Source organism: Vipera berus (assembly GCF_964194415.1).
Source record: "Vipera berus genome assembly, chromosome: 2".
NCBI classification, from domain to species: Eukaryota; Metazoa; Chordata; class Lepidosauria; order Squamata; family Viperidae; genus Vipera; species Vipera berus.
In genome coordinates this window covers 282,997,590-283,013,289 of record NC_138203.1, presented here as the reverse complement: position 1 = coordinate 283,013,289, position 15,700 = coordinate 282,997,590, and the positions used below count along the sequence as shown (strand labels likewise).

The following is a 15,700-nucleotide window of genomic DNA, read 5'->3' as shown; positions in this document are numbered from 1 at the left end:
TGTGGCAAGTGCTTCACTCAGAAGGCACAGTTAAGTAGACACCAGAGTACCCACACAGGGAAGAGACCCTATCAATGCTTAGAATGCGGGAAAAGTTTCACTCAGAGTTCGGCGCTTATTACACATCAAATCATTCACACGGGGGGAAAAACCCTTTAAATGTATGGAATGCGGGAAGTGCTTCAGTTCAAATACCCATTTGCACAGGCATCAAAGAATTCACACAGGGGAGAGACCCCATCAGTGCTTGGAGTGTGGAAAGTGCTATAGCCAGAAAGCTGAACTTAACAGGCATCAGAGAACCCACACAGGGAAAAAAACCCTATAAATGCTTGGAATGTAGGAAAAGCTTCACTCAGAGTTCTTCTCTTACTACCCATCAGATCACGCACACAGGAGAGAAGCCCTATCAGTGTTCAGAATGTGGAAAGGGTTTTAGTTCAAACACCCACTTGCGCAGGCACCAGAGAACCCATACAGGGGAGAGACCCTATAAATGCTATGAGTGTGGAAAGTGCTTCAGTTCAAACACACACCTCTGCCGCCATCAAAGGACCCATACAGGAGAGAAGCCGTATAAATGCACGAAGTGCAGAAAGAGTTTCAATGTCAGCAGTAACCTGGCCTCTCATCAAAGGATTCATACGGGGGAGAGACCGTATAAATGTCCAGAATGTGGGAAATGCTTCCTTCGCAGTTCCCATCTTATTATCCATGTGAAAAATCACACAAGGGGGAAACCTTACAAATGCCTGGAATGTGGGAAGAGCTTCATCACGAAGGCTAGCCTCGGCACACATGAGAAGAGTCACACAGGGGATAGATCCTATAAATGCTCAGAGTGTGGGAAATGTTTCAATTGAAATGCACACCTGAGAACCCATCAACGGATTCATACAGGGGAGAGGCCTTACACATGTTTAGAGTGCGGAAAGAGCTTCAGCGTCAAGAGCTCCCTTGTCACCCATCACCAAATTCATACGGGTGAGAAACCCTACAAACGTCTGGAATGTGGGAAATGCTTCAGTTCGAATACTCATCTGAGTAGACACCAGAGAACTCACACAAGCGAGAGTCCGTATAACTGCTCAGAGTGTGGGATGAACTTCCATTTGCGCAATCATCTGGTTTCCCATCGTCAACTTCATAGTGATGAGAAACCACACAAGTGCTTGAAATGTGGAAAGTGTTTCTCTCTCAGGTCTCAACTTAGCATCCATGAAAGAAGTCACATGGGGGAGAGACCGTACACATTTCTGGAGCATGGAAAGAATTTCACTATGATTAGTTCTCTCGCCTCCCATTACCAAGCCCACATGAATGAGATAAACATATAAATCCCTCCCCCCAACCCCTTTGCTTGATTCCGAGTTAAGCATTTAATAATATTCACTTGGGGAAGAAGCCACATAATTTATTAGAAAAGGGAAAGTGCTTTATTACCAGGATACTGTGCCGTCCTGTTTCCTCACCCACATGTGATGGTGTTTTATTAGTTTTATTAATGTTCCCCAGCAATTCCCTTTACCAAAAGCCCAGAACTGTCCCAATTGAATCCAGTCAAAAAGAAACCAATGCTCTCCATGGAGCAATGGTCAATGAGTCCACAAGGCACCTGAAAGTTTCCAAACAAGATAAGCCCACCAGGCAAATCAGTTCCGCAATACAAGAGGGTTCATGAGGCAAGAAGAGTCAAAAGTCAAAGCGTGGTGTCCGAAGCAAGGCAGGAATCACAACAACCAGGAAACACACAGCTAGGAAATGAACACGTTCCCATATGGTCTCCAATCCATCTGTGCTAAATAGCTTCTGGTGCAGCTCCTCAAGGGATGAGGCTGTCTCCTTGTGAGTAGTCAGGCTGGCCTTCACTGCTTCTGCCTTTTCTTCACTCTGCATGTTCTCAGTTCAGGTGGAGAAAGCAGTGCATCACTGAACAGCTGTAGCTGCATGCTTTCCCCCTCTGAAGCCTCAGGGCTGTCCTCCTGCAGCTGTGTCTTGGCTGAATCACTCTCAGCTCTCCCATCTTCTGCTCCACCTCGCTTGGACTCACAGTCTCCACCTCATAATCATCAGTTGCCTTCCCTCCTGACATGCACCAGAGTGGCTCATCCTCCTCCAAACTGACATCTGGAGAGGCATGTGGGGAAGCACCTGGGGGAGTCATCACAGAGACATCTTCGTATACTTTAAAGAAATCACACAGAGAACATAAAAAAATGGGATGTCTAAAGAGGTTGACCAGTGATGTCATGAAGTCAGCCTTTAGAAACCAAGCTGGGGAAAAGGTTTTAGTAAGACATAGCTGAGTAGGCCTCAAAGAGTCCTACAGAGAGACTAATTGGTACTTGTGGAATGTGGATTGAGATTCATTACAAGGACAAATTTAAGACAACATTACTGAAACCCGATAGATTCTTAGCCAATGCTTGGAAGATGAGGGAGAAGATGAAATTCATTTCTGATCCAGGGAAAATGTCTTAGATTAAAAAGAATACATACAGAAAAAGCTTTTGAAGTTCATCACAATAAAACTACAGTAGCCTTTAAGGATAGGAGAGGTGCTTGTGTGACTCAGCTCATTGTTTTGTGTTGAAAATCAGTATGATGAAACGTTATTTGTGAAATACTGAATTATAAAAATACACATTGTAGTGTGGTATATGTGACAGGAAAACCAAATCAGTATCTCTATGTCTGTCTGTCTGTCTATCTATCATCTATATGCAATAGAAAAAGAACTGCGTTGTTCATATTGTAGTTAGGTTACTAGAAAAATACAAAGTTGTGGTAGTTGGCACTTTTCTGCTTAAAGGAACAGAAACATGTGTTCCAAACAGTTAAGTCTATGAAGTCATGTCTGCATGTGAAACCAGAGAAAATGCCATTCAAGATTTGCCATGATCCATTGAGAGTTGTCATCACATTACAAAAAAGATGTTGAGACTTTGGAAAAAGTACAAAGAAAAGCAACTAAGATGATTAAAGGTTGGGAGTCTAAAACATAAGAAGAACAGTTGCCGGATTTGGGAATGGCCAGTCTAGAGAAAAGAAGGACTGGGGGGGGGGATATGATAGCAGTATTCCAGTATTTGAGAGGCTGCCACAAAGAGGGAGCGGGGGTCAACTTATTCTCCAAAGCACCAGAGGGCAGGACAAGAAACAAGGGATGGAAACTCATCAAGGAGAGAAGCGACCTGGGATTAAGGAGAAGTTTCCTAACAGTGAGGACAATTAACCAGTGGAACAGCCTGCCTCCAGAAGTTGTGGATGCTTCATCACTGCAGGTTTTTAAGAAGAGACTGGACAGCCACTTGTCTGAAATGGTCTAGGGTCTCCTCCTTGAACAGAGCTAGACTAGAAGACCTCCAAAGTCCCTTCCAGCTGTATTCTGAATCTAAATGATTCTACTTGGTTTCTAGGTAGGGAGAAGAGACATCAGCAAGCACAGACATTGAGTATGGCACCTTAAATTTTTGATGCTTTATGAAGGCATCTTTAAAGTGTTGGGATTGAGGTGAGGTTGTAACAAGCTTAGTTAGTAGCTGGGATTCTATTGATGTAAAATATCTTGATCAGGGAAAAGAATTTCACAAATGGCTTCATAACATCCTGATTAGCAAGTTGGTTGAATAGCAATAGCACTTAGACTTATATACCGCTTTACAGCCTTCTCTAAGCACTTTACAGAGTCAACATATTGCTCCAACAATCTGGATCCTGCACCACCACAGTTCAGGGTGAATGAGGGCTGTTTGAAAGATTAGCTAGATCCAGAGCTCTCTTTAATGTGAACCTGAAGACTGGATTTGCAGAATACATTGCAAAATCTCCAAGCAGTGCAAAAATGTGTAGGCAAAACCAAATGCACATAATGGGGGGGGGGAAGAATGACATTTTGACTACAATGTTTTAGTTTTTATTTTTTTCAGAAGAGAAAGAATTGGAGACATAGCACTAGCAACTAACACTAGCACTTATATACTGCTTGTTGGGATTCCTCGCCAGCCAGTGGATCCAGCAGCTGAGTCTGAGGAATCAGATGAGGAGGAGGGGCCTGGAGTGACATTAGAGTCAGAGGAAGGCTCTGAGGAGCTCCAAGACTTACAGTCGGACGAGCAGCCTGGCCCCTCTACTCACACTCAGGCTGAGACACAGCTATGCTGGGAGCCTAAGTTGGACAGTGATGAAGAACAGTTGGGAAATATCCAGGATGCACGAAAGCGCAGGCAAGAGAAGCGAGTAGGACAGAGGAATGCAATGGGGTGGCTCCAAAGGCAAAGGAGAAGGCATTAGGAAGCCACGCTCTGGCTGAATTATAAAAGGGAAGGTTCGTGTTGAGGATTGAGTTTCTGTGGACTGTGTTTTTTTGCTTTGGACATTGACTCAGGTCTGTGAGAATAAAAGGGTTTGGTTTTTTTCTTGAGGTTTCTGCCTGTTTCTTGGAAGGGGGGTTTCTCCTTGTGAGCATTAACAAGGACTCACATAGGCTGGGACAGAACACCACTTCACGGTGCTTTACAGCCCTCTCTTAAGCAGCTTACAGAGTCAGCATATTGCCCCCAACAATCTGGGTCCTCATTTTACTTGGAAGGATGGAAGGCAGAGTCAACCATGAGCTGGTGAGGCTCAAACTGCTGGCAGTCAGCAGAATTAGCTTGCAGCACTGCATTCTAACCACTGCGCCACGGCACGGCTCTTATGTAAATTCTCTTTTAAGGGCTTCATTGTCCACTCTTCTCAGGGCCCTATTCTCTATGGAGCTGTACAAATGTCTAGCAAAACAGAATACTAAATATAGGTAGTTCTCGAGTTATGACTATAATTGGAACAGGAATTTCAGTGGTAAGTCCTTAATACGAGGCACCCAGGTGACCAGATTCAATTTTTCAACCACTTTTATGGTAGCCGTTAAAAGAATCCATTCTCTCTAATGGCAGAAAGTGAAGAAGAACTAAAGAGCCTCTTGTTGCAGGTGAAGACGGAGAGTGCAAAAGTTGGGTTGAAACTTAACATTAAGAAAACCAAGATCATGGCATCCGGCCCTCTCAGTTCCTGGCAAATAGATGGGGAAGAAATGGAGGTAGTGACAGATTTTATTTTCCTGGGCTCCAAGATCACTGCAGATGGGGACTGTAGCCAAGAAGTTAAAAGACGCTTGCTCCTGGGGAGGAAAGCCATGACAAATCTAGACAGCACACTAAAAAGCAGAGACATCACCCTGTCAACAAAAGTGCGTATAGTCAAGGCTATGGTCTTCCCAGTTGCAATGTATGATAGTGAAAGTTGGACCATAAGAAAGGCTGAGCGCCAAAGAATTGAGGCCTTTGAACTATGGTGCTGGAGAAGACTCCTGCGAGTCCCTTGGACTGCAAGGCGATCAAACCGGTCAGTCCTAGAGGAGATCAACCCTGACTGCTCTTTAGAAGGCCAGATCCTAAAGCTAAAACTCAAATACTTTGGCCACCTAATGAGAAGGAAGGACTCACTGGAGAAGAGCCTCATGCTGGGAAAGGTTGAGGGCAATAGAAGAAGGGGACGACAGAGAATGAGGTGGCTGGATGGAGTCACTGAAGCAGTAGGCGTGAGCCTAAATGGACTCCAGAAGATGATAGAGGGCAGGAAGGCCTGGAGGAACGTAGTCCATAGGGTCGCGATGAGTCGGACACCACTTCACAGCTAACAACAGAAGCTGCAGGTGCTTCATCAATGGAAGTTTTTAAGAACAGACTGGATGGTCATTTGTTTGAAATGGTATAGGGCAGGAGTAGGCAACCTTGGCTCTTTTATGACTCATGGACTTCAACTCCCAGAATTCCCGAGCCAAAAGAGCCAAGGTTGCCTACCCCTGGTATAGGGTCTCCTCCTTGAGGGTACTGGGCTAGTTCTTCAAGGTCCCTTCCAGCTGATTGTGTATGGATTATCATCCAGGTCATGGTTACCCCAAAGGTGCTTTTTCAGGACGGAACTGGAGTTTCTTGTTTCCTTTTGATTGATTCTATTCTGATTGGTTCTTCTCTGCACTTCGCCCAAAGTGATCAAATTTGCAAGTGATCAACTCTGAGAATAGTGCATTGAAAGCTGTCGTCCCCCCCCCCCCCCGCCGCCATACACATCTAAAATTTGCATGACGGACCTGCCCTTTAATTTACGACCAGAGACTTGGATGATGGATGGCCCCGCTCAGCCGGGGCTTCAAAGGCTCGGCTAGGAATGGGTTAAGGGCACAGACGTAAACCCCTAGAGCGGCAGAGACCCTTTCAGTTTTGTTTTGTTTTTGCCTGCTGCTCTTCCGGGTCTGGACGGCCGCTCTTGCTTCTTTCGCCTCCGAGACTCGGCGGGCATCCAGTGGGCGCTTCTCCTCCGGGCGTCGCGTCCGGGCAGGGATTCCCCGCGGAGAGAGACGGAGAGAGGCTTGCCGGAATGACCCTCCTCCGATCTCCGGACTTTGCCCAGCCGCTACCCCCCCCCCCCGAGGACTCTCAGGTACACAGCCCAGCCTTTCCTCCGGGGTTTCTGCAAGCGCTGATGGAGCCAAGGCGAAGCGGGGTTGGACTAGATGACCTCCGAGGCCCCTTCCAACTCTATTTCTATTCCATTCCAAATAGAGGAGATGGAAACCGCAAATGTGGGGAATTGGACCATGTACAAGGAACATTTATTTATTGCATTCTTTGACCAAGTGGCAAAACTAGTGGACCAGAGGAATGCTGTAGATTTAATTTACTTGGACTTCAGTAAGGCATTTGGTAAAGTAGACCACAACCTACTACATGATAAGATAGAAAAATGTGGGTTAGATAGCATCACCACCAGATGGATTTGTACCTGGCTGACTGGCCGTACTCAGTGTGTGGTCCTCAATGGAACCGCATCTACATGGAGGGAAGTGTGTAGTGGGGTGCCCCAGGGCTCTGTTCTGGGCCCGGTGCTCTTCAACATCTTCATCAATGATTTGGATGAGGGAATAGATGGGGAACTCATCAAATTTGCAGACGACACCAAGCTGGCAGGAATAGCCAACACTCCAGAAGATAGGCTTAAGATACAGGATGATCTGGACAGACTCGAACACTGGATCCTATCTTACAAAATGATGAAAATGTAGAACCTTACTTTTTTCAATGATGAAAAAAGTAAGGTTCTACATTTAGGATCTGGACAGACTCGAACACTGGGCACTATCTAACAAAATGAAATTCAATGGTGAAAAAAGTAAGGTTCTGCATTTAGGCAGGAAAAATCAAATGCACAGGTATAGTATAGGTGGTACCTTGTTCTATAGTAGTAACTGTGAGAGGGATCTCGGAGTCCTAGTGGACAATCACTTCAATATGAGCCAGCAGTGTGCTGCAGCTGCCAAAAAAGCCAACACAGTGCTAGGCTGCATTAACAGAGGGATAGAATCAAGATCACGTGAAGTACTAATACAACTTTACAATGCTTTGGTAAGGCCACACCTGGAATACTGCATCCAGTTTTGGTCACCACGATGTAAAAAAGATGTCGAGACTCTAGAAAGGGTACAGAGAAGAGCAACAAAGATGATTAGGGGGCTGGAGGCTAAAACATATAGGGATCGGTTGCTGGAATTGGGTATGTGTAGTTTAACGAAGAGAAGAGTGAGGGGTGACATGATAGCAGTGTTCCAATATCTCAGGGGCTGCCACAAAGAAGAGGGAGTCAAGCTATTCTCCAAAGCACCTGAAAGCAGGACAAGAAGCAGTGGATGGAAACTAACCAAAGAGACAAGCAAGCTAGAACTAAGGAGAAATTTTCTGACAGTTAGAACAGTTAATCAGTGGAACAACCTGCCTCCAGAAGTGGTGAATGCTCCAACACTGGAAGTTTTTAAGAAGAGACTGGCCAGCCATTTGTCTGAAATGGTATAGGGTTTCCTGCCTTAGCAGGGGGTTGGACTAGATGACCTCCAAGGTCCCTTCCAACTACTTCTTCTTCTTCTTCTTCTTCTTCTTCTTATTATTATTATTATTATTATTATTATTATTATTATTATTATTATTCTTATTCTTATTCTTATTCTTATTCTTATTCTTATTCTTATTATTATTATTATTATTATTATTATTATTATTATTATTATTATTTTTCCTTGCCAATGATAAAGCTATTCAGACTGCTACTTTTCTGGGCCTCAAATGCTATAGAATGTCACATATGTGTTTTCAATTCCTTCTGTATAAATAAGGTCTAAGGTAAAGGTAAAGGTTCCCCCGCACATTCGTGCTAGTCGTTTCCGACTCTAGGGGCCGGTGCTCATCTCCGTTTCAAAGCCGAAGAGCCAGCGCTTGTCCGAGGACGTCTCCGTGGTCATGTGGCCGGCATGACTAGACGCCAAAGGCGCACGGAACGCTGTCTACATAAGGTCTACATTCCCTTTAATGCCAGCTAGTGGTTCAATCAAAGTGGAAAGTACCCAGAACATCTTGATTTGCACCAAATATCATGCCAAGGCTTGTGTAGTTTTTTACAAAACAAGGCACATTTGCCATATTACTGTCCCATCTATGAAAGTTCATCCCAGACTTCATTTTCCATTGTTTTTAGGGAGGAAAAAAGAGGATTCACTGAGAACAAGAACTGATTTTCCCTGAAACAAACAAGCAAACAAAACAGGATCCAGCGGATTACAGACAGAAGCTCAAAGAAAAAGGAGCTACTTGCTCACTTGCTCTTTTAAAAATTATTTTTTGGGGGCACTATTCTTCAGGGCCCACATTTGCAGTTTCCATCTCTCTATTTAAGGTAAGAAATTAAAAAAGAGGAGTTCCATCATCTCCTTTTGGTTTAAGTGTTTTAATTTTATTAACTTATACTATAAAATACAGGGAAAAAAATTATATGTTCTTCCAACCTGGCAACTTTTAAGTTGTGTGGACTTCAACTCGCAAAATTTCCCCAGCCAGCATGGGAAATTTGGGGGAGTCAAAAGTCATGTGGAAGTTGGTTCTTGGTCAGATAAGGACTGAGGTGTTTTAATTCATTGGAAGTGTAAAACAAGTATTTTCTAAGATAAAGAAGATATGACTGACTTGGACCTGTTCGTTCTTCGTAGGCAATAGAGCGATGCTGGAAATGCCTCCTCAGCCTCCTGTCCTTATCAATGGAGAGAAAACAGCTGGTGTGCAACTGGATTGGGTAGGGGGAAATAAAGGAACAGCATGCTGGCGACGATCTGTGGTGATGTTGTGATTCAGGGTCAGCCTGTGGGTTCGGCAGTTGGGTCGGACGAGTCAGAGGAGGAGAAGGAGGAGGAGGAGAAGGGGTTTGGAGAGCCTGCAGAGGACAGTTCTGAGGCTTCGCAGAGCTCTCAGCCAGGCCCCTCTCATCTGGTTACTACACAGACCCAGCTGTGTGACCCTGACAGCGTGGATGAAGATGACCCACAGCTGGCCCTGTTCAAGGACGCCCGACGCAGGAGGCAGTCAATCAGGACTAAACAGAGGAAGGCAATGGGGCACCTCGGAAGGAGGCAGAGAGAAGCCACGCCTTGAACTGTTTAAAAGGGGAATGTGTGGGAGGGCTGGTTTGCTGAAGGCAACCGTTTGAATAGCTCCTGTTTTGTGGTTCGTGTTTTGTTCAGTTTGCTCTGTTTTGTGTCAATAAATTTGGCAGGCTTAGTTCCAGCCTTTTGCCTTTGTAAAGGGGTTGTCCCTGCCTTTTCTGCAGGGCCGGTAGTAGGCTGGAACAGAACAGGTGATTAGAAATTAGAACTAACATTAAAATTGTCAGTTTATATCTCACAGGGAAAGAGAAACTGGAGATAGGAAGGTCTGGGGAAATCTCGTTATTATGATTTTTATTCACTTATAACATATGAAAATACCAAAGCAAATAAAAGAGAATCAAGGTTTGGGGAAAGGGAAAAAGAGAAGTGTGGAAAGGGGAGGGGGGAGAAAGAAAGAAAAAGGTGTTGACTTCCGACTCCCTCTGTTGCAGTAAAATAAGGCAGAGACATCACATCTCATCTTTTTACATTTCTATAGTAGCCATTTCTATATCAACAAATCAATCTAATCAGTAAAACCCAAAATCATAGTTTCATTTTTCCCCCCCACCTCAAGCGCAAAGTCCAGAAGCGGTTTCCAAGTAGAAACAATATTCTTTTCTTTTATCAAAACAGTCAACTTAGCCATCTCTGCTAATTCCATCAACTTTTGTAGCCATTTGTCCATGGTGAGAATCGAAAGAATTGGATCTCTAGGAAAACCTCCCTTTCAGGGTTATAATGATATAGTGAGTAGCAATAACACAGTAGTGGCCAAAATTGTGGAAACCTTTTGGGAAACGTGTACAGTAGAAATGCCACCTTTGGTTAAGTTTCCACCATTTTTTCTTCTAATTTATAACTGTAGCCTTGTTCACTTAATAATTCTATTTTACATCGCTTTCTGGGCGACCAGTCAACTCTTTGCACCATTCCTTTAATTTTATTCCGTTTTACAAGCTCACTAAATGAAAGAACACACAAAAAAACCCAACCAACTTGATAGCGGTCACATAACACACTGACAAATGTCCTCCTCTCACCTTTAATACATGTCATCAATAACTGAATCTACTGTGATCTGATCGGCTCATTGCCAAAACAAGATGATACCTGATTTAGAATACAGTAGAGATAGTTGAACAAACTTTGTTGCATTCCATTCTTGATTAAATTATCTTTCCATTGAGATATAATTTTATGGTAAGGTAAAGGTAAAGGTTCCCCCGCACATGCGTGCTAGTCGTTTCCGACTCTAGGGGCCGGTACTCATCTCCGTTTCAAAGCCGAAGAGCCAGCGCTTGTCCAAGGACGTCTCCGTGGACATGTGGCCGGCATGACTAGACGCCAAAGGCGCACGGAACGCTGTTACCTTCCCACAGTAGTGGTCCCTATTTTTCTACTTGCATTTTTACGTGCTTTCGAACTGCTAGGTTGGCAGAAGCTGGGACGGGTAACAGGCGCTCACTCTGTTACGCGGCACTCGGGATTCGACCTGCCAAACTGCCGACCTTCTGATCGACAAGCTCAGCGTCCTAACCCACTGAGCCACCACGTCCCTTTCTCACCTTTAATACATGACATCAATAACTGAATCTACTGTGATCAGATCGGCTCATTGCCAAAACAAGATGACACCTGATTGGCTCTGTAAACACTCGTAACAATCAGATGAAGGAAAGCTACCTGGTATCAACTTAAGCAAGTTGTGCTTCCTTTTTTTGGCTATTTGGCTATCACTTTTCATAGAATACGGTACAGATAGTTGAACAAACTTTCTTGCATTTCATTCTTGATTAAATTATCGTTCCATTGATATATAATTTTATGGTACTACTCCCCAATAAAGTGGTGTTATTAGCCATCCAACCTCAATTTAATTTTTGCAGCTAGACTTAATTTAATTTTATTTTAATTTTATATTGGATTGTTTTTAAATTTTGCCTTGTAAACCGCCCTGAGTCCTTTGGGAATAGGGCGGTATATAAACCGAATAAATAAATAAATAAATAAATAAAAATACCCTTTTCCCAGAAGGTTTCCACAATTTTGGCCACTGCTGTAGACTTATATATTGCTTCACGGTGTTTTTGCAGCCCTCTCTAAGCGGTTTACAGGGTCAGCATTCTGCCTCCAGCAACTGGGTCCTCATTTTACCGACCTCAGAAGGATGGAAGGCTGAGTCAACCTTGAGCCAGTGAGAATCAAACTGCTGGGAGCCAGCAGAATTAGCCTCCAGTCCTGCATTCTAACCATTGTGCCACCAGGACTCTTTAAGGCAGGGGTGTCAAACTCAATTTCATTGAGGGCCGTATCAGCATTGCGGTTGCCCTCAAGGGGCCGGGTGGGTGTGGCCAGGGTGGGCGTGGCCTACTGGGTGGGCGTGGTTAGAGTGCGTATGGCCTACTGGGTGGGCATGGCCAGCTCTACATCGTTCGCATCAAGGGTGCCTATGGGGGCCTGGGCAGGAGTGGGACAGATCTGAGGGTCTCTGACAGAAGGAGGGTCTCTGGGCCAGGGCCAAGGCAGTGGGGGCCGTTCCCTCACTGTTTCCAGGATGGCTTCGCGGGCCACATGAAACCACTTTGCGGGCTGGATCCGGCCCCCGGGCCTTGTGTTTGACATGTCTGCTTTAAGGAATGTTAAGGAAAGCAAAGATTCTATAGATAGGTTGAAAGACTTAGAACTGTTGATGATGTGTTTGGTGGCGTTTAATCAGTTAGTTTGATTCCTTGTTAAGAGCGTTACCAGTGTTCTAAAATTTCTTCCTTGCTTCACTGTGTTACCTTCAGTGTGTATAAAGAAATGAAGGAGAAAACCATGAATTTCCAAATTGGAAAAAGGATCGGTGGTGCTAGCAAAACAAGTAGAGGGAGGAAGGAAGGAAGGAAGGAAGGAAGGAAGGAAGGAAGGAAGGAAAAAATGAAAGGGAAGGAAGGAGCAGAGAGAAGGAAAAATAAAAGGGAGGGAAGGAAAGAAAGGAAGAAAAGGAGAGAAAAGAGAAGGAAGGAAGGAAGGAAGGAAGGAAGGAAGGAAGGAAGGAAGGAAGGACCCCCCAGACCTGAAACTTTTTGTGACCTGACCTTTATGCTGCTGGCCTCACTGAGTGTGGATGAATCTTTTTTCTGTCATTATCTCTGCCAAAGCATCTGCAAGTGAGGCTGTGATGGTCACTCAGGAATGTGAAAATCCTGAAGTTAAAACTCAGTTAGCTTCTCATCTGAAGCGTAGAAATCTCTATGTTATCTATAAGCAAGAAAGATCTCTTCCTCCTCCTCCTCCTCCTCCTCCTCCTCCTCCTCCTCCACCACCACCACCACCACCACCTCCTCCTCCTCCTCCTCCTCCTCCTCCTCCTCCCTGTTAGGAAACATATTCTCCTTCTTTCAGAGGCTCTTCGTCTTGGAAGACGTGGCCGTGCATTTCACCAGAGACGAGTGGGCGCTGCTGAAGCCTGACCAGAAAGCTCTGCACGGAGAGGTCATGGAGGAGATCGGTGGGATTTTGGCAACTCTTGGTAAGTGTCAGAATCCATTTATATCCCATTCCTAACTCCCTATCTGTGCACCCCTAAATCTCACCCCTCACTGGATTCTGCCATTCCCAAGGAGGAGAAGAGAAGATGTTAATTGGCCATCCCTATCCATTAGATAGAGGGAGGCGGTGGCTCAGTTGGTTAGGACGCTGAGCTTGTCGATCAGAAGGTCAGCAGTTTGGCGGGTCGAATCCCGAGTGCCGCGTAACAGAGTGAGCGCCTGTTACTCGTCCCAGCTTCTGCCAACCTAGCAGTTCGAAAGCACGTAAAAATGCAAGTAGAAAAATAGGGACCACTCCGGTGGGAAGGTAACAGTGTTCCGTGCGCCTTTGGTGTCTAGTCATGCCGGCCACATGACCACGGAGACGTCCTCGGACAAGCGCTGGCTCTTTGGCTTTGAAACGGAGATGAGCACCAGCCCCTAGAGTCGGAAACGACTAGCACGCATGTGCGGGGGAACCTTTACCTTTATCCATTAGATGCAAGGTTGTTTATTCAGCCTGCCCGGGGCCGTCATCAAAGACCAGGGAAAGAACCTTTGAACTGAGAAGAACAAAGAAAGAGGTACGGGGGAGAGATTCTGGTTTGTATCTCCAATTGGAATCTGAAGGGGAGGAAGTAAATGTCGTAAAGGCATGGAAGATCCCTTTTCCCATGGAAGGTTTTGACACCTGAACCTCAATTGATCCGGGACTGACCAAATGGACTGAGGGGAGGGTTTAAAAGTATCAATCTGCAACACAGTTTCCAGATCCTGTCTAGATTTTCCACTGACCATCATGTTTTAGTAAAAGTTCCTGCTTGGACAATCCTGTCTCCAAGAGTTCTTCTTTCCTAAGACGTGGATTGGGGTGGGTCCTGACAGTAAGGCAGTTTCTTTCCCCAGAAACAGATCCCAGTCAGCTCACTTAGATCTTTTGACAGCTTTTCACCCCTTCATTTCTTTCATCTCATTTAGTTATTTGTGAAAAGAGAGAAGTAGAACTTTTCAACTACCCAGATCCTGAAGCTGAAACTCAAATCCTTTGGCCACCTAATGAGAAGGAAGGACTCACTGGAGAAGAACCTCATGGTGGGAAAGATTGAGGGCAAGAGAAGAAGGGGACGACAGAGAATGAAGTGGATGGACGGAGTCACTGAAGCAGTAGGCGTGAGCTTAAAGTGACTCCAGAAAATGGTAGAGGACAGGAATGTTGTCCATGGGGTCGCGATGGGTCGGACACGACTTCGCAACTGACTAACTAACTGACTGACTAACTAACTAACTAACTAAATAAATAACATCTCTAGGTAACATCTTCAGTGGACTTTAGGGGATGTCGTTGTTCTTCTGTTTAATAAAGGCCTCAGGTGTGGGTGGAGAGGGTCTTGTGATGGGTCAGGTGTGAGTCATCAGTGTTGTGATGGGTCTTGTGAAGGGGAGGTTACATCAGGTCAGGGTCATTGGGAGGCGAACTACTGGTGTGGGGGAGGGGGGGCTTGTGTGGCTTGATTGCGGGTCAGTGCTTTCTCTGCTTGGCTGTGCGGTTGATTTGGAAACCAACCCACAAGCTCGGAGAATGAATCTTCACCCTCATCCTACACCCAAGCTACAGATCTTCGCCAATATTCCTCCTTGTTCCTAAAAGAGGTTGGTTGGGTCTTGGTGTAGTGGTTAGAGCAGGTGCTCCAGATATGCGGGAGAACAATTCTGGGTGACGTTGTACAGGTAGTCCTCAACCTATGTCACAATTGAGACCGGAAGTGCTGTCACTAAGCAAGGGAGTCAATTTCACTTCCTTTTTGCTGTGGTTATTAAGCGAATCAGCCCTGTTAAGGGAATCACATGGTCTTCAAGCAAACCCAGCTTTCCCCATGGACTTTGCTGGTTGGGAGCTAGCTGGGGGTGTGTGTTCAAATGGCAATCCTTGACCCCAGGATGCAGATTGAGGAATTCTGGGAGTTGAAGTTTATGTATCTTAAAACCCCTGCGATTGAGAAACAACTGTTATAGAACATAAATACACGGTAGTTGCCAGGTACCTGAGTTTTGATCACTCGACCTCGGGGACACTGCAAATGTCACGCGAGGCGGACTGGTTGTGAGTTAGCTTTGTCAGTGCTGTTATATAACTTTGAACGGCCGCTAAACAAGGAGTTGTGAGTTGAGGACTGCCTGCATGTTCCATTGGTCTGCGCAACGGCCCTGTGACGTCAGAGAGAAGGAAATGACTGAGGCCAGCCATTTGTCTGAAATGGTATAGGGTTTCCTGCCTGAGCAGGGGGTTGGACTAGATGACCTCCAAGGTCCCTTCCAACTACTTCTTCTTCTTCTTCTTCTTCTTCTTCTTCTTCTTCTTCTTCTTCTTCTTCTTCTTCTTCTTCTTCTTCTTCTTCTTCTTATTATTATTATTATTATTATTATTATTATTATTATTATTATTATTATTATTATTATTATTATTATTATTATTATTATTATTATTATTATTATTATTATTATTATTATAGATATGGTACATTTCTTCTGGAATCCTGCCAGTCCAGGGCTTCTTCCTGCGTCAGCTTTTTGGTGAATGCTTTTGAAATGTATAATAAGAACCCTGAATCTACAGGACGTCTGAGCAGTTTTCTGTTCCTCCCTTAATCATAGATCTATACATTTAGGCAGTTTACAATGA

The 15,700-nt window shown here is 44.8% G+C and overlaps 1 protein-coding gene across 1 annotated transcript; it reads left to right on the top strand.

Moving 5' to 3' along the window:
- The first annotated feature begins 6,296 nt into the window (after nt 1-6,296).
- Nucleotides 6,297-14,326, top strand: LOC308661252 (zinc finger protein 747-like). The gene is made up of 4 exons (XM_081316168.1): nt 6,297-6,483; nt 9,074-9,156; nt 12,896-13,022; nt 13,999-14,326. The coding sequence occupies exons 2-4, from the start codon at nt 9,085-9,087 to the stop codon at nt 14,124-14,126; spliced, it is 327 nt and encodes a 108-aa protein (XP_081172294.1). The 5' UTR covers nt 6,297-6,483; nt 9,074-9,084; the 3' UTR covers nt 14,127-14,326.
- The last annotated feature ends 1,374 nt before the right edge of the window (nt 14,327-15,700 follow it).